The 18,459-nt window shown below is 41.4% G+C and overlaps 1 protein-coding gene across 3 annotated transcripts; it reads right to left on the minus strand.

The window, feature by feature from the left end:
- Positions 1-130: 130 nt before the first annotated feature.
- Positions 131-15,188, minus strand: HDDC2 (HD domain containing 2). 3 transcript variants are annotated; one of them, XM_032793391.2, is made up of 6 exons: positions 15,049-15,188; positions 13,350-13,471; positions 10,815-10,917; positions 8,535-8,603; positions 3,808-3,946; positions 131-1,954 (listed from the first exon to the last, which is right to left on the minus strand). In XM_032793391.2, the coding sequence occupies exons 1-6, from the start codon at positions 15,118-15,120 to the stop codon at positions 1,857-1,859; spliced, it is 603 nt and encodes a 200-aa protein (XP_032649282.1). In that variant the 5' UTR covers positions 15,121-15,188; the 3' UTR covers positions 131-1,856. The 3 variants fall into 3 exon arrangements, with proteins under 3 accessions (XP_032649282.1, XP_074920014.1, XP_032649278.1); XM_075063913.1 differs by lacking the exon at positions 15,049-15,188 and adding an exon at positions 13,813-14,560; XM_032793387.2 differs by lacking the exon at positions 15,049-15,188 and having other exon boundaries at positions 13,350-13,801.
- Positions 15,189-18,459: the final 3,271 nt, after the last annotated feature.

Here is an 18,459-nt window from a genome sequence, read left to right on the forward strand (position 1 = left end):
TCCAGATCCTCGGCTTTGCTAAAAGCTTGTCAGGAAAATCCTGTATCAAAGTGGTTTTACAGGGGTTCTGTTTTTGTTTTTAATTTCTTAATTTTCCCATATGACAAGTTGATTGTGAGCACATCTCAAATGCTTCTTTAATGTGATTTATTTTAATATGTTACAAAGAAAGCAAATTAAGTTTGACAATTTGCAAGTTTCTGTTGCAGCACTGTGTATAACCATTTATTTTATTTTAAAAAACAATTACATAGTTTGTGTAAATGAGGTTTTTAAAATGTGTCTCTGCCTTGTGTGTTTCTATTAGCAAGATGCCCCTTGTAATACAATCTTGTTCTAATAAGATGTTACAATGGAAATACAAAAAAAAAATTGCAGATGGATGGTTTTGGCCACCCCCATAGCTTATATTAGCTATCTAAAATCCAGTTTATTTTTCCCCATCATTGATACATAAACCTGATAATGAAATTCATGCTTTATTATAGCCATTTAAAATAGGACTATACCTGCACACTGTGCAAGAATTCTAAAATGACATTTTTATACCCAAAAAACTTGTATATAAACATGCCATTGAAAATCCACACCTCTCCAGTCTCTCTTCTTAACTAACACCGAAGAGTGGTGGCCCACTGAGACATCGATATGGGGGCAGGGGCCAGGTTGTTCGGGGAGGCACAGCCTTCCCTATCTGGCCCTCCATACAGTTTGGCCTGAGGGCCACATCAGGGTTCCACAAAAGTTTGCCCACTCCAGCGTAAGTAGATAGAAAAGTTGACAGGGTCAGGACATATGATCATTTTACCATAGGAACAGGTAGGGAGTTATTCTCTCAGACCAGTACTGGACTATCCCAAAGAAAAAGGACAAGACACATGATTGATCTATGCTAGTACAAATTGAGGAGGTCCATCATGCTCTTTGGTATCTAATCTAGAATGCACGTGTCCAGTGCTAAGGCGTACTGGGAAAAAAAAGGTAGAAGGCAGCTTGGTTAAATCTAGTTTTATATGACCTATACATTACTTGTATACAAAGGTGGCATTTGGAGTGTAACTTTAGGCCCACACATGTGTAAGGTAAATGTAACAACGCCACATAAGATACCAGTCTCCAGGAAGCCATCTTAAGAGACCAAATAACCAGTGTTTGATTTATGGAAAAGGGTTCCATGAGTATACAGTAGAACCTCTAAGTTACGGACACCTCAGGAATAAAGCTTGGTCATGGCTCCAGCTGTTCACTCTCCAAGCCAGGTTCCAGAGGCAGCATCTTGCCTGGGCCAGCTTCTCTCTCTCTTGACTGGGAGGGGGGGGATGCTGGTGAAATCAGTGCAGACCCCCAATGTTGCACCTGCTGCCTTGGGCTGGTAGCAGGGGCTCACAGCTTTGCCTGCAAATCTCAATGTCTTCAACTCCTACCTGTGAGTAGGTGCCAGGCACATCTGGGCTGCCTGTCCCCACTGCTACCTTTAATATGGCCACAGTACCATATTTGGGTTTTTGTCTCCACTGATTGGTTACTTCCAGTTTCACATGGTGTCTAGTTGACCAGTCAGTCCGTAACTCTGGTGTTTGTACCTTTTTGAGGTTCTACTGTATTTTCATAATGAACAAAATTGGGTCTATACAAGTTAAACAGGTTCCATCAAAGACACACACCTAGTTTGATCGCAGGATAATTTTGCATTTGATATCATAGGATGCCAATTTCCCTGATCTATATTTTTCCGTGGATTCCCAGCACTTAATAGAAAGAAAAAACACTCCTGGAAAAATTAGTGATGCTGGAGCAGCAAAACACTACAAGAAGTAAAAAATATTTTATTTTAGCTACAGAAGTTTTAAAATGCCTCAAGCGCAGGGCTCACTTGCTGTAGCAGCTATTTTTTTATTTCTTTCTATATTAATGGAAGACACAAGTTGAACTACTTCTGGGTGATTAAATTTTCCTGTGAAATGAAGGAAAACACAATTCATTATCATGCTCTTATTTCCCTTTATGTAACAGATTATACTGTTGCTCCAGGGACAAATTATATTCTATCACAAAAGAAACCATTAGTACATATGTTCTCCCTTTAATTGTGAACACTAGCTGTGATGTTTCAGGAATAACTATAGCTACAAACAAGAGCAACTGTTTACCTAGAGTATATCCTGTTCCATACACTGTTTGGAGGGAAGAAAAGTCTAAATATGAAATTCATGCTATGGACCCTGATCAGGGTATTTAAACTTAAGGCTCATGTTTGACTCCAAGGGGATGTAATGGGCATTAATTCCATTGTATACTCTGGATTTGGAGCGCTCAGTTCAAGAAGAGCTGGAAAGGGTTGAGAGAAAAGCTGCAGCAATGATTAACAGATTGGAAAACACACCTTACATGGGCCATTACACAAAGTAAAACTATTTCCCCATGCTTATTTTTCCCCCACTACAGTTAATTGCTGGAAATGGGCCATTTTCATTACCACTACAAACAGTTCTTTTTCTCTCCTGCTGATAATAGCTCACCTTAACTGATCACTCTCCTTATAGTGTGTATGGTAACACCCATTGTTTCATGTTCTCTGTGTATATATCTATTTGCCACTGCATGCATTCGATGAAGTGGGCTGTAGCCCACGAAAGCTTATGCTCAAATAAATGTTTCCTCTAAGGTGCCACAAGTACTCTGAAACATGCCTTATATTGAGACTCAAGGAGCTCAATCTATTTACTTTAAGGGGTGACTCTGTATCGGTACTTACAGATGACCAAGAACAAATACTTGACAATGGGCTCCTCAAGTCTAGCAGCAAATGGTATAACAAGATCCAGTGGTTAGAAGTTTAAGCTAGACAAAGTTTGACTAATAATAAGGTATCAACCACTGGAACAATTACCAGGGGTAATGTTACCCTTCTTACCCTAGAACCTATGAATCATGATGGGCATAAGTACATGATTTCTTTTCTGAACTGGAGCCATAATGAGGTGCAAAAGTTAACAGGCATATTTCATAGTATGTTATGCAGGCTAGTTGCCAAGAAAACTCACTGCAAATAGACTTTCGGAAGCTTCCACGGCAGGAGAAAAAAATTCAATCATTGGCTAAGAGCTTGGCTGCAAAATCTTAAATTTAAGCTTGTCTGATGATTGGGCAGAATATTTGACTATAAGAATCTATTTTATTTCGGAAGGAGAAACATCAGATCAAGCTGAAGATTCACTGAAATAGCTGGTGAGGGGTAGCATCTCCAGTTTCACAACACTGAATTTGGAAGTAGGAACACTAGTAAAATCGCAGCTAGGGATATAGTTACCACTGACACTGTGTCTAACTAGATAGTGCTGGTTCCTTTATTCTTGTGTTCTTATTTTTCAAGATAGGTTGACTTCTCTCTTTTTGAACATAGCTCTTCATTCGCATTAAACTCTGTATATAAAATTATCTATTTTCCCTAATGTCTGCAAGATAAGGGAAAATAGATAATTTCATACAGAGTTTAAGTAAAATGAACAATAGTAAACACTACAGAAGGGAACTGAACACAATACAAGCACAACTGAAGCAACCTGTTCACTAGGCTTGATTCTCTTTTACAGTAAGACTATTTCACACTCTTACAATGTAAACAGACTGTAAATGTAGTTTATCCCCACTTTCAAGCCTCCTTACACTGCCAGCGACTTAAAGGAGACTCAGGGCTAGATTCACAAAAATGACATAAGCACCCAACTGCCACTTTAAATCCAAGAATCATTCCCCACTAGGATTCACAGACTCCTCTCTCTCGCTTACAAAAATCAAATTTCATACCTGATGTTGAATCATAGAAGTCCTGCAGTCTTCCAGGCATTTTTTCCAACTCTTCATACTCAGATGCTTGGAGTATCATCTCACACTGATCCAGCTCTTTTACAAATCTGGCTTCTGCTGTAGACTGGTGTTCATATTCCTGAACAGATGTGCAATTAGAGAGATTTGCTATGATGGCACAAATGCTGGAACACACAGTGCCAGAACTAAAAGCCCTTTCTTACACTTAGCATTTCTTCATCTGTATCAGATATTTAAGAGTACAGTAGACCTTATGTCTTTTTAAGGCTTTGATTCAGCAAAACATTTCAGCACATGCTTAAGTTCCATGAGACTTAACACGTTTGTGTGCTTTACTAAGTAGGGATATTATTCTTCACATGCTCCAATGCTTTGCTGAATCTGAGCTCATACAAAGAAACCCAAGAATTTAGATTCATTAACAATCCTTGGGATGCAGGCTTCAGAGAGCTTCTGGAACTCTGGCAATGTAATTCCATGCCTCCTCCACTTTCAGATCCTTGAGTTCTTCAGTCCAGTCCACTTCCCTAACTAGTGCCCTTAATTTTTTGAAGTTTGCCCTTTTGAAATCAGGTACCCTAGTTGCAGACCTATTTTTGTTTATCCTTCCATTTAGTTTAACCTGAATTAGCTCAGGATCACTTAGACCAGTGGTCCCCAGCGTGGCGCCCGCCAAGGCATTTATGTGCGCCCGCCTAGAGCCCAGCAGGGGAGAGAAGCCGCAGCCCCGTGCCAGCCGGGGACAGAGAACTCTGGGGCCCACAGGCTGCAGGCCCTAGTGTTCTCTGTCCCTGGCAGGCGTGAGGCTGTGGCTTCTCTCCAGGGCTGCAGGTGCTGGTGTTCTTGGTCCCTAGCAGGCACAGGACCATAGCTTAAGCCGGAGAGAAGCCACAGTCCCGCACCTGCCAGGGACAGAGAACTCCGGGGCTGCAGGAGCTGGTGTTCTCAGTCCCCGGCAGGCGCTGGACCTGCCTAGTGCCCAGCAGGGGAGAGAATCTGGGGCCCCACACCTGCTGGGGACAGAGTACTCTGGGGCTGTGGGCACCGGTGTTCTCTGTCCTCACGGCTTCTCTCTGGATTCATATATTACGTATATTAAATATGATATTTTTGTATTATTTAATGACAAATACAAAATAAGCCTTGAAAAATTGTTGGTGCCCACCACGCTCTTCTGAAAACATGAATGTGCTACTGGCCACAAAAAGGTTGGGGATCACTGACTTAGACCAAGATTATCCCCTACAACCAGTTCTTCTATGAGGTAAATCTAAAATGGCATCACCTCTTGTTGGTTCAGTGACTATCTGGGGAAGAAACCTGTCAACTATCACATGCAGGAAAATCTGGGCCCTACCATTATTAGTAGCAGTACTTGCCCTCCAAGCTATTGCTGGGAAATGAAGTCTCCCATAATTAAAAGACTTCCAGTAGTACTTATTTCATTAAAACATCAGAGATCTATATCCAGATCAGATTTTGAGGGTCTGTAAGATATCGTAAGCACTAGCCTCGAGCAGCCTTCTTCCCCAGTGACCCAAACGGACCCTTTTATCCAGTCCATCACTTATAATTTCTTTACAGTCTACTTCATCATTATACTCCACCACCTTTACCTCTGTCTTTCCTGAACAGCAAATACTCTTCAATAACAGTACTCCAGTCACTACTACTATTTCATCAGGTTTCTGTTATCCTTGTAATATCTATCTGGATCCACTTCCTGCACCAGTGGTTCTAGTGCCTCCATTTTGTTATCCAGCTACTTGTATTTGTCACTGTTCTCAAAAGGTATCTGTTAAATCTGTCATTCCTTCCTGATCATTTAGCTTAATCTGTCTGAGCTGCTAATGTCTTTGTATCTCTTCCTTTTAAGTCCTTTGATTTCCTTGCTATTCCCCCCCCCCCCCCCGCAGTTGCATGCAACAACTCCCACTGATTTTGAGGAGAGCTGTGCACAATTGAAAGCAGAATTTCACCTACTGACCAGAGAACAGGTGCCTATTTGGGCACGGCCATGAAACAAACAAAGAGGAAATTAGGCTACGGTTGGAACTTACAGTCCTTAAAACAGAACTTCCAGTTCCCATGATGTGGGACGCATGAACACTGATTAATATACATCACATCCTGCCTCTAACAAAACAATAGTGCAGCTGTCATGCCTAATGGCAAGATCCTAATTTGTAATTCCAGCACAGTTGTATTCAGATAATTAACTTGTCACGCTTAACTGGATGTGTGACATATTGCTAAAAATCTGCTCATTTAGTATGTTCTTTGCTCTAGGTTCCAATATCGGGGATCTGGATTTTGACAGCAGTGAAATACCAGTGTAAAAATCAATTTGTATTCAAATGACATTTTTAAATTTCAATTAAGCTTTAATTATTAGTTGATATGAAGTCATTTTAACATTTTTATATCCCCTACCGCACTTTTTTTAAGTTCTAGGGCTTTTCTTCAATTCACATTTATATTTAAAATGCTGTTCAACACTGTCTCTTATTTTTGTGAATCTATTTAATCCTATTATTTTCATTTTCTGCGTTTTATCCATTCTGTCAGTAAACTTTACGTTTTTGTTTGGCAGCATCATAAATGATACCTTTATCATGGTGTCTTCTTGCTCAGAAGTGTCTGTCTCTGTGCAATATACTAATCAGATTGATCTATTGAGAATAATTTTATACTTGCCCCCTCATGCACATAGCACAATGGGGGCTGCTCACATTGCAGGTCAGTTTACTCTAATGAAGCACTGTACCATATTGTAATTACATTTACAGTGTCTCCACATGAGTACTTGATTCTGAAAAATTTCCCTATTCTTCTAACTGGAAGTAACTGGTTTCTCAGACAACACAGAATAGTAGCTATTGACTTAAATTATCACTATTGTAGTTGTGCACATTAAAAATTAAAACTAGTGGGGAAAGAGGGAAGTAACTCAGTGTGCTAATGTCTTCATTTGCCTCCAGTGAGTTACATTCACATCCTAAATTAGGTTACAAAATGAAAACAGCTTTGGTGGTCTCCTTCTTGTACCTCTTTCTTCACATTTCAAAACCATTGATCCGGTTGGCACAAATGGAAACAAGTGACGGTCAGCTCAAGGACCAAGCTAATGAGGATGTCACAAGTCAGGAACCAGCTGTACTGTCAGAGCTGTAGGAGGATCTTCTACAAACCCTGTCCACAGCTCAAACCTGTGCTAATTAATTCTCACTTTCCATAGGAAACACCGAGGTCAATGGTATTGCCTTTGTATAGCAGAGTAGATTTTTGATTGAATATTTCAGAGATTTCTTTTAAAATTAGAAGTAGTTCCCCAGCAGCAGTGAAGGCTAGGGTTTGTGTATATTTTCAGTGTGGTACACTGATACGCCTATGCATGAAACCCCATGTTGATTAAGTTACCCTGAAGGTAGAAACAAAAATAAATGATACAAATAACAATATGAATTAAGAAGTGTGCATATGAGAAATTATATTTAACGAGAAAGGTAAAAAGTTAATGTAGTTAGTGAGGTGGGGATGGGGAATCAGCTCCTGTACAAGTCAGGACAGGAGCCCAAGGCAAAAAAAAAATAATAATAATAAAAAGCAAGAAATCCCATGGTATAGTTCAACTCTTCCGGTAATGTCTTCCTGCCTGTCTGCTAGAGGAGCTTTCCAGTGAAAAAGGCTAAAGGAAAGGGCTTTCATAAAATTAGAATACACTATAGTTTTCCATGATTCACTATTTTAACCTTGGAATGTAACTTTAAAAATTCAGTTCTGCTGTTACTTAAACCAATACAACCCAATTAAAATCAAGAGAGATAAATTCTGCCCACAGTTATATCTTCAAACATCTGGAAACCTATTTAAATAAAATCCAAGTGGAACAGGAAGGATATGAGTATTAAATGCAGCCTCCGGTTACAGAGGTCAAGGACTGCACAGCTACCTGCTTACAATCAAATATACAAAAGCAGACAATTGGTGAGGGAAAGTTACTATATAATGGAAACATATGTTGGGGGAAATAGCATTTTTTTCCCGCAACACAAAATTTTTTGGGGAAAGCAGCCAAATGTTTCCTGACTTGCAGTTAATACAAGATCTTAGACAAATAGCAAGAGGTCTCTTTGCAAGATCACAATATTCTAGCATATCACCTCTGTATGTATAACGGATTCTCCAGTATAAAGATAAGATATTTTCAGGTCAATATGATCATTTTTCAAATTAATCCATTTTTAATTTAATTCAAATACCACCTATTATTTCACTGTATTACTTCCCAAGTCATTTAGTTGAAATTCTCATTTAAAACACTGTTGAAGTTAAAACCATAGTCCTTTTTAAGGTTATGTTCCTTATGGAACAGCACTGTCTAACCAGGTAAATACACATACTAGGCCAAATCCCACCCTGTTATGTAAATCAATCCCTCGAACGCAGTGAAAATACACAGGTATAAGAGCACAATTTAGGTCATTATACCAAATTATTTTGTTTCCTTTATGAAAAAGGAGTTCAGAAAGTTGCTGCCATACAAACATACCCTCAAAGAAAAATTCCAAACCCATCTTGCTCTAAAGGTTTTAGAATAAAGAATATGAACTTCAGTAGGCACCAAACACCATGAAAATAAGACAATTGGTTGTCCTGTTGTCAGCAATAATGTGGAATAAATGCATCAAGTGATTTATACTTACTTCCCAGAGTTCATAGATTTCTTTTCTCAGGTCTTCTGATAGCAGCTGGGTCAAATGTTTCATAGCTGCCTGAAAGACAGACTCCTGCTTTCATTTGGCCATTATCTGAGTACAATATTGTTTCCCAGAAAACAAAGGAAAATATTTGTCCACCACCACCTTTGCATAAACAATGAATCATCTCTCTTTCCACAGTTACACACGTTCAGTACTAACTCTGCTGATGGAACAATAAAAGCAATGGCTACAGAATAGCTTCTGCACATCAGACCAGCTCAATAAATTGCAGAAGACTAGCCCCAAGCAGCAGAAAATAATCTGAAGCACCATCCACTGACCCCAGTTACCAGATATTGTTTAACACTGTTTTGATGCAACACCAAATTATTGGTATGAACAGTGGAGTCTTCTTTGCATGCTGTTCCAACTAACCAATTACATTCTAGTCCTACTCTGTTTCCCCAGCAATACTTGGGTCCTAATTGGAAACAAACAACAATCAAAGCAAGGCCAAGTTTTATGCCAGGGTAGGCAACCTATGGTATGTGTGCCGAAGGCGGCAAGTGAGCTGGTTTTCAGTGGCACTCACACTGCCCAGGTCCTGGCCACTGGTCCAGGGGGCTCTGCATTTTAATATAATTTTAAATGAAGCTTCTTAAACATTTTAAAAACCTTATTTACTTTACATACAACAATAGTTTAGTTATATATTATAGACTTATAGAAAGAGACCTTCTAAAAACATTAAAATGTATTACTGGCAAGCACACAAAAGCCTTAATTAGAGTGAATAAATGAAGACTCGCACACCACTTCTGAAAGGTTGCGACCTGTTTATGCCAAGTATACAGTTATGTCGAAACTTGCCACTCAAGATGTTATTTATACAAAGATAGCACTTCAGAAGTATAATATTTAGGGTTCATCCTGCTCCCGAGAAATCATGACAAGATTCTGTTTATTTGAATGGGACCAGGAGAGCAAAGCCATGTAGGGCCAGATTTTCATAGGTATTTGGTGTCCATAAAGATGCAGACAGCTTCCTAGGCCCTTTGAAAACTCCTACTAGCAGCTACTTGCATCTTAAGCACCTAAATACCCTTAGTCTGGCCCTTAGTGAGAACATTTTCTATGCAGGCATTAGGGAACTTCTCTTTTAAAAAAAAAAAAAAAATACACTCCGAACAGGTACACAGTAGAACAGAACAGACAATGTTACAGTGAATAAAGATAGCATTTAAAGACCTCTGAACTGCCATTTAATCTTTTAAATCCAATCTTCTTTTCAACAGGAACATATTGCTAAAATTTTTTTTTTTTTAAAAATCTAAATAAAATGGTAAGCACAAGAGTGGCAGAGAATTCACTGTAAGATTGTTTTTCTTTTAGACTCTTTAAACAACTTGTTATTTGTATTCCTTGGAAAAGATCATCAAGTAAGGTGGTGCCCTCTAGCTGTAATTTTAGGAAAACTTTTCCCTTTTAGCTTTAAATAATACAGAGAGCCAAAAATGACAAAACTGTGATTAACGGATATGTTTGTGGCCATCATTAAAGCCAAAGACTATGTACTCAGACAGTTGCATTTGTTTGTCAGACTCACTGATTACCTGCCACACAGGCGTACTATAAGAATAATCAGGGAAGGTTTGTATGATACTTTGGAAGTGTCCACTGCAGGCGTTCTCAGATGGAGGGTTGCGAACCTCAGGGGATCAGAATGCAGTCACATGGGGGGTCATGAGCTGTCAGCTCCATGGGGCTGACAGCCACGAGGCCCCATTACATTAGATTACCCCTACCACATTTTTAATTTATAAGGGGTAGTCACACTCAGAGGCTTGCTATTTGAAAGGGGTCAACAATACAAAAAGTTTGAAAACCACTGGTCTAGTGCCATGTGTCAAGTATTAACTATCTGTCCCTCTCTCTTCTGACCTGTGCCTCTGCTTCCCAGAAAATAAGCATGAACATACATGAGCAACTTCACTAACATCTCAGACTACTGAAAATCCAGTCAATTCATTTGGCAGGTGGCTGATGTTTGGGTTCTTTCAAAAAACTTCTCTTTTATTATCCGGCACTTTGTGGTGTTATGTAGACAAGTCAAATTAGCAGGGGTTTTTAGTGCTACTCCTTGGCATACACGCACAAATACACGTTCTGTATTATGTTGTTTTGAGGGTCTCCCCAATAACTAGTTGTTCACTTCTACAAATAAAGTGCAAAGCCTTTACAAAGTTCTACAGAGTACCAGGCTGCATCTGCAACCATACCAACCTCCTCTCGCTGATGTTTCTCCTCTTTGGAGATGTTATCTGCAGGTGCTATATCTCCAACAATGCATTCAGCCATATCATGAACCAGAGCTAGTCGTACACATCTGATAAGAAAACACTGTATGATTAGCCAATAAACTTCATAGTTACACTTTGTTTATTAATAAGTAGAATTGATAAACTCTCCCTCCCCTCTTATATTAGATCAGTATTAGTGAAATAATTTTCCATCCCATAGTATATTTGAATCCCAATTTCTAGTTACTGTTATGTATGAAAAGATAGTTGGATAGATATCCAAAACCAGAAAGCTCTAGGGGGGGAGGAGGAGGGAGCAAAAGATACTAAGTGACAACAGTGTAGTTACCTAGCATATCATTTACCAACTCCTACCACATAAAAGCTAAGGACATTATCCATTATACACTACTCGCATAACAACGTTTGCATTTACTAAGTATAAAGCTATATGGAGCCCTGCCAAATTCGAAATGCCACCTAACAAAATACACATATGTAACTAAAGTTAGCAACTCATGGTGACACAGCCCAGCCTTCTTTAACAGAATGCAGTAAAAAGCAATCAGCAAATTAAGTGCAAGTTGCAGGAGTAGAACACAGATCTAGGGAACGCACTAGGGCTCACAGGCTTCCAGCCAAGTCAGTGAACCTCTCTGTGCCTTAGCAACCTCCTCCAAAAAAAATGTGTCTGTCAATGATGCTTTGTGCTCTGACTATATCCTGTAGATTCAAAGCACTTTACAATGGTGGGTAAGTATTCCTAGTCTGATTTTTCAGTTGGCTTCAAGTTCATTCATTCCTCTGGCACAATGAAATAAGGGTGAAGTTTGCTCATGCAGGAGACAGAGCTTCTCAAGGTCCAGCCCAAGACTGTGGAATGAAATCCTCCAGATTCTTAAAAGCCATCACAAACCTCAAAATCTACATGCAAGGCACATTTTACTTCAGAAGAAAAATGCTGCCCCCCCCCTTTTTTTTTAATTTATGTTTAACACAGTACTGTACTGTATTTGGGGTGGGGTGTTTTCTTCCTGGTCTGATTGCATATTTCTGGTTCCCAGTGAGGTGTGTGGTTGATTGGTCAGTTCGTAACTCTGAGGTTCTATGGTAGTATATTCCTACTGCTATACTCTTATAATTCAAGCATGGAATTTCTATCCATAGAGTGTCTATGGTACAGTTTGATTCACCCTTTTTTTTTATAAACTATATTTAACTCTATGCTTTCTTTCACAAATAGTGTCAATCTCCCACCAGCACGACCTACTCTGCCATTCCTATATATTTTGTACCCTGGTATTACCACATCCCATTCCAGCAAGTTTCTGTGATGCCTATTATATCCATATCCTCATTTAATACCAGGCATTCAGGTTCACCATCTTAGTATTTAGACTTCTAGAATTTGTATACAAGCACTTGTAAAATTTGTCAATATGTAGTTATCTGCCTCCATGTGATGTAATTGAATGGGACTTTTCCCTTTGTTTCTCTTCAGTTCCTATCAGTATTTTGTCAACTTTTATCCTCTCCTCTCTTCACTAGGATGTAGAGTGTCCCCATTAACAGAGCATCTCCCAAGGGATGCCTCTGTCCAAACTCTGTGCTCCTCTGCATCTGTTGGCTCTCCTCCAGTCGGTAGGAGGAAATCAAGAATCTGTTCCACCTCTGCCACAAACTAACTATGGAAATTCTGCCATGTCATTCAGCTCTCTGGGCCTGATTCTACAGTGCCTTGCACCTCAAATGTATTGACACCTGTGCAAAGCAAGTCTAAAATGCTACCATTTTGATGCTATTGTTTTATAACCTTTTCACACTCACTTCTCACTGATGTCAAAAACTACAACACGTATAAGGCAGTAGACAATGAGGCTCTGTGTTTGAGTTATCCATTGAAAAAGGAGCCATGAATGTTCTCTGCTAGGCCAATGGACCATTCTGGTGGGCGGTGCAGGAGTCACTGTCAGTGACATGATTTAAAGTGGTTTATACTTCCTCAAGCTTCATTAGAAAAGACGAGTTCAAGTTACAGAAGTCTATTATCATCACTTTAGAAAGGTGACAAAGCAAATATGATACTGTATCACTCGACAGTTGATACAATGCTAATTATGTTTTCCTTTATACTCTAAATTAATTACATTGTTTTTATTTCTCTCAAGCGCTAATAGAATCTCTGTCAAAAGCTACATAAAATATGGATTTTGCTTCACCATGCACTTCAAACTCCTCTGAACAGGATTCTTCAGCCTTCTTATGTACATCTCTTGAGAGAAATCAAGCTGGAAGCTATTCTGTGTTAGCAGCCTGTCCAAGCCTCCACTTTAACTAATACAACAATTCCTCAGTCCTCAACTCCAGAAGGCACATAGCAACTTGTGAAAGAATGGAAAAAATATCAGTTTTGATTCCCCCCCTATATTCTAAAACTCCTTGCCAGAGTGTGATGAATAATTAGTTCTCAGTTCCCAAATCTTGAGACAGACCTGATCATCGCCATTAGTATTCTTACCTGTCTTTATTAAGTTGTTTATCTTCAGTTACCAAAGCCATGACTGCCATCCTGTACATATGATCTGATACACTCTCTGGTTTCTCTACATTCCTGTACACCCAGCCTGTTCGTGGTACTCTCTGCTTGGAGACAGTTTTAACAATATAAAACATATGAGTAAACGTTCTGAAGAGTTTAGCGTAAGAGATACCAATGGAAATTTGTTCCACTGAGGGTAACCATTTCCTTCTCATGCATAAATGAAGCCTCAATGTTAGTGAAAAATAAATGTTACAAAGCCATAGTTAGTTTGAAAGTACAGGCGATGGATCCTATGACAAGCTCTATTGCAATATACTACACACACAGCACACACCACCAGAAAATCTGTCCTTTTCAGCTTTCAGAGACCATTTCAGCTTGATTACCCACACATACTCAGTATAAATAAATAATATTCAGCATTTAAATAGCACTATACTTCTTCAAAGCACTGGTCACACATTAACTACTGTAATTAATCTTCACTCCATCTCGGCAATGTAGGTGTAATTTGTATTATCCCCATTTTACAGAGATGGAAATTGATATTAGGTACAGTTAAATTATTTGCTCAGATGAACTAGAATTAGATTCAAGAGCTTCTGAGGTAAGCCCCATGCTCAGTCAATGACACTTTTTGGATCAGCCTTTCATCCCTCAGCTGTCTGCCAACCTGCGCGTGTTTCTGCTTCAAATGGTTTTTGCCAGGACCACTCCATTCTGTACTGGGAACAAAAATATTTGGGTTTGGCTAAAAACGTTAAAGCTGGGATTAAAGAAATGTTCAGTTGATCTCATATTTTAATACAATCATGGTAGTTAAAGCCAAGTCCAGAGAAACGTCTGTGGCTGTGCGTGTCTGTAGCTATCTACAGGGACTTGGATCCAGGCTATAGTATGATAACCCCCTGAGGTGTCACAAGACCAGTGGTGCAGGCAACACAAAGGAGTCAAGGAAACAGAGGAGCAGCATATGCTTCAGGCAGGCTCAAGCACATAAACTCTCGCAGGAAAAGAAGACATGAGCTGCTGTACTCAGCCTTCACCGGAAGCTAACAAACTAACATACAAAATGAGATACAGCAGCAGTGGGGTTCTCGAGCAGAATTTTCTCTAACAGATCACAGAGCGATTTAATTTTTTTATCCAGAGACTTGCACTGACATTTAGCTCAAGAGCTCTAGGAAAGACCCACCTACTGACATTTTAAACGGGGGTCGATGGAGGAAGGGATGTGGACTCAAGTGTGATCCTGCAGCAAATTCCTAGCAAGGGTCTATTAACTGACAAGGAAACCAGACACCGGGGTTTGCTTAACTGAGCCCAACCCCCGGGAACCTAGAGCTCCCGCTTTCTAGCCTCAGCTCCGCCTCCGCCTCGCTGTTGTAGCCTTGGGCCAAGTCAGTCCCCTCCCCGCCGGGCCCTGCAGCGGAGGCGACGGTAGCCGGCGCCGCCTCGCGGGCAGGTCTGGAGCCCGGCCCGGGCCCTGCTACAGTGGGGTTAAGCCGCGTACTGAGCACACGGACCCGGCGGGCACTTGGCGAGGCCCAGCTCTAGTCCGGCGGGCAGCGAGTCGCGCAGGGTTTGGTTTTCATCCTCAGCGCTGAGCTCCTCCCCCCCGCCGGCCAGGCCTGTCCCCGGCTCTTCCCGCCGGCCCCAGCCCCAGCCCCAGCACCTTGAGCTGCCCCACCAGCCTCAGGAACTGCAGCAGGCTCCCGGCGGCGCCGCCCAGCAGAGCCGCGGCCATGGGGCTGCCGGCGGAGCGGCTGTGGCTGGGGCAGAAGCAGCGGGGCTCCGGGATCCCGCCTCGCGCGCTGAACCGGGGGGAGGGGACGAGCCCCTCCTCTTCCGCTTTGTCCCGGGCGAGCTCGGGCACCCGCCGGCGTCTCCTCCCCTCGCTGGGCCCAGGCGCCCCCTGCAGCGGGATGTTGCTGCCTTGAAGACGCGGCGGCGAGCCCCGCAATGGCCGAGACACTCGAAACCCTAGTGCGGGGCTGGGCCGGTGGCGACTCGCCCGCCTGAGAGTCTCCGGGCAGCCTCTTGCGCCCGCGGACATGGAGAACTGCCGGGCTCCTCCCCGGGCCCTCAGAAGTGGCCGAGCACGTTTTGCACCGATCTGCTGGGGAAGTGAACACCAGGGGGGAACACTTCCGCCCTAACCAAAGCCGAACTTTGCAGAAAGTTACAAGTGTGTAATTACAGAGGGTTATAATGTAGCTCGGAGCAAGTGGCGAATGGACTAACCCAGGGGTAGCCAGCCTGAGAAGGGGTCAGAATTTACCACCATACATTGCCAAAGAGCCACAGTAACATGTCAGCAGCCCTGCAGATCAGAGCCTCCCCCTCACTCTGGGCACCTCTCGATCAGCTGTTTCCTGGTGTGCTGGAGACTGGGGGGCTGGAGAGAGCGAGGGCATGGCAGGGGAGGGGAGGGGAAGGGCTGGAGTGGGGGCAGGGCCTGTGGCAGAGCCAGGGGTTGGGTCAGCACATTAGAAAATTGGCACCTGTAGCTCCCAGGGTTGGTGTCTATACAAGGTGCCTTTGTCAAGTTGCCAGCAAGCAGCATTTTGCAAAGTGCTGGACTTCTGCTCCATCCTGGATTTCAGATGCCAACTGGATGCTCCAGTACCACAACACCCCTAGCTGAAATATGGGTGAAATGGCATTCCATACTGACTTAGTAAGGGATAAGCAATTATTTATTTAAACAAGGTACATCCCTTATAATACAGGACTGTTGGCAAACATATCTGGGCTGCAGGGAGACACCTATCTCTGTTTGTGATCCACAGCTGGGAGCCCCTCCCTTAGAATCAGATGGTTGCACCTAAGCCCTTGCAAGAAACAACATAGGCACAGGCACCTGCCTACTTCCACACAAAATGGCTGGGGGAAGGCGGCGGGGAAGGGAGTTTAGCTCAGTGGTTACGGGACTCACCCATTTTATGTGGAGTTAGGCATACTCTGAGCACTCCTACAGGATTTGGGCCCCACAGACAAGCTGAACAGAGGAATTCCTATCTTTCCCTGATCAGAGGGTCACACTGGGGGTTTAGGCAGGAGCCAGGTGTCTGGATGCATGCCCAGAGGCAGAAATTTAGGTGCCAAGGGACTTTTACTGTAACAATTTAGGCATGTACAGGGTCAGGTGGCAGCTGAGCAGGGGTTGTGTAGCTCACACTGGTGACTAAAACTGGCACTTCGACATCTAAATCCCTTTGTGGATCTGATCCTATCATTTTAACTAGTTGGCTCTTGCCATTTGAATTAAGGTTCCTTCCTTACAGTATGTATGCAAAAAATAAGAACTCTGCTGTTATTCTGAGCATAAAACTGAAATATGTTGGGGTCAAGTACAGTTAAACACTGGGGACACACAATGAAAGTGGGGAATCTTTACATGTCAAAGAAAAAAGGAGCAGAGGTGGACAGCATCCAGCAGAGTGGGACTGAAGTTAGGTAGTATCGTCTGAAGCAAACTACTGGGGGACTATACAATAGACCAGAAAGGGCAAGAGGATGATTAAAATTGCCAGTTCTCAGAGCTAGGACGACGTCTCTTTACCTTCTTTGTACAATGTCAAGCATCTAATGTACTGTCCCCTAGGTAATAATAATACAGGGAAAAGACAGTATTGATGGGGGAACTTAAACAGTTTAGATAAAAAAATAGGACCTAAAGGGAAAAAGCAAGTGAGCAAATGCTCCTTCTCTGTTTCCTTACAATACGTTGCTTACATCCTTTTAGCACTTCTGTAAACTGAAATAAATACACACACTATTTTACCTCACACTCAATATCTTTTAAGCCCTCAGATTTCTTTGCTAAATTTCACATTGCTAATTAAAATGTCAGACAATGGTCTGCATTTGGCAATTTTTTCCCGTGTTTTAAAACAGAACACTAGCTTTCAGGAACAGTTCGATGAAGTTGGATCGTTTTTTCTAAATATCCAGCCATCAACGGCAACACATATTTTTTTTGCTTTCATGCATATTTAAACAGTGCTCCTGAATGAATTATAAAATCCACATTTTATTTTATTTTTTTACAGAGTCATTCCTTTAAATGCTGTCACCAGGACTCCATCAAGTAGAGGCCATGTATCATAGATAGGATGACCAGATGTCCCGATTTTATAGGGACAGTCCCAATTTTGGAGGCTTTTTCTTACATAGGCACCTATTACCCCCCACCTCCATCTCACTTGTTTACACTTGCTATCTGGTCACTCTATTCATAGACCCAAAGGCCATCATATTGGGCTTAATTTTCACTAGATTTTCATATATCTTACAGAGTCACACGAGACACAAGCAAAATCTCCCCCATTCTCTGTAAACTTGTCAAGTACATTCTGAATTCTAGGCTGTTATGAAGTGACATGGGAATGTAATAGTATGAGGTTGGCCAGGCTGATGTGTCTCATTCAACCCTGTTTTATCTTTAAGGGTAGCTATTAACAGCACTGTGACTGCTGTGACCAATTTCTTTCATCACTTTACAGAAGGAAATAAATCCATTCCCTTTAAGCAGCAAAATCACAGATTTTTTTTAAAAGTGTTTAATAAAACTAGTCTTCCAAAGTTTGTATCAATTAAAACACATATTCAACTTATGTGGAATAAAATTGCCTTGAAAAGCATGTGAAATATGCTTGTATTTAATATTCTTTACATGTTGTATGTAAGCAAAATTGCATTTTTTTCGATCCGCTCTTGGTCAAATCACACATAGATTATGCATGTGAGTAATTCCATGTAACTTAATGGAACTTCTTACATGCTTAAAGTTAATCACATTACACTAAAATCTTTATAAATACAGGTCTTGATGCTGCATTCAGAGAAAGGCAATGCCCAATAATCATTATCCTTTTGAAAATCCCCAGCTTTTCTTTTTGAGGCACCTGTATTTAATTCTACAGGCCCTGAATTTGCCATGAAGAGCACTGACCTGCGCTAATGGTGGACTAAATTCCAGGAGGACTTGTGTTTCGAGGGATGAATCTACACTAGACATTTTTTTCTTTAAAGTCCTCTTCATTGCTACCTCTGCACCAATGGTAGTGATGATGACAGCGCT

This window comes from Chelonoidis abingdonii, chromosome 3 (genome assembly GCF_003597395.2).
Source record: "Chelonoidis abingdonii isolate Lonesome George chromosome 3, CheloAbing_2.0, whole genome shotgun sequence".
NCBI lineage: Eukaryota > Metazoa > Chordata > Testudines > Testudinidae > Chelonoidis > Chelonoidis abingdonii.

What these genes read in the sequence shown, in the direction of transcription:
- HDDC2 (XM_032793387.2), bottom strand. Translation starts at nt 13,585, where the DNA reads ATGAGAAGGAAATGGTTACCCTCAGTGGAACAAATTTCCATTGGTATC. An exon ending in AAACAACTTAATAAAGACAG is followed by an intron (nt 10,918 to 13,349) that starts GTAAGAATACTA and finishes TTTTCTTATCAG; the next exon opens with ATGTGTACGACTAGCTCTGG. An exon ending in AAATCTATGAACTCTGGGAA is followed by an intron (nt 3,947 to 8,534) that starts GTAAGTATAAAT and finishes ACATCTGTTCAG; the next exon opens with GAATATGAACACCAGTCTAC.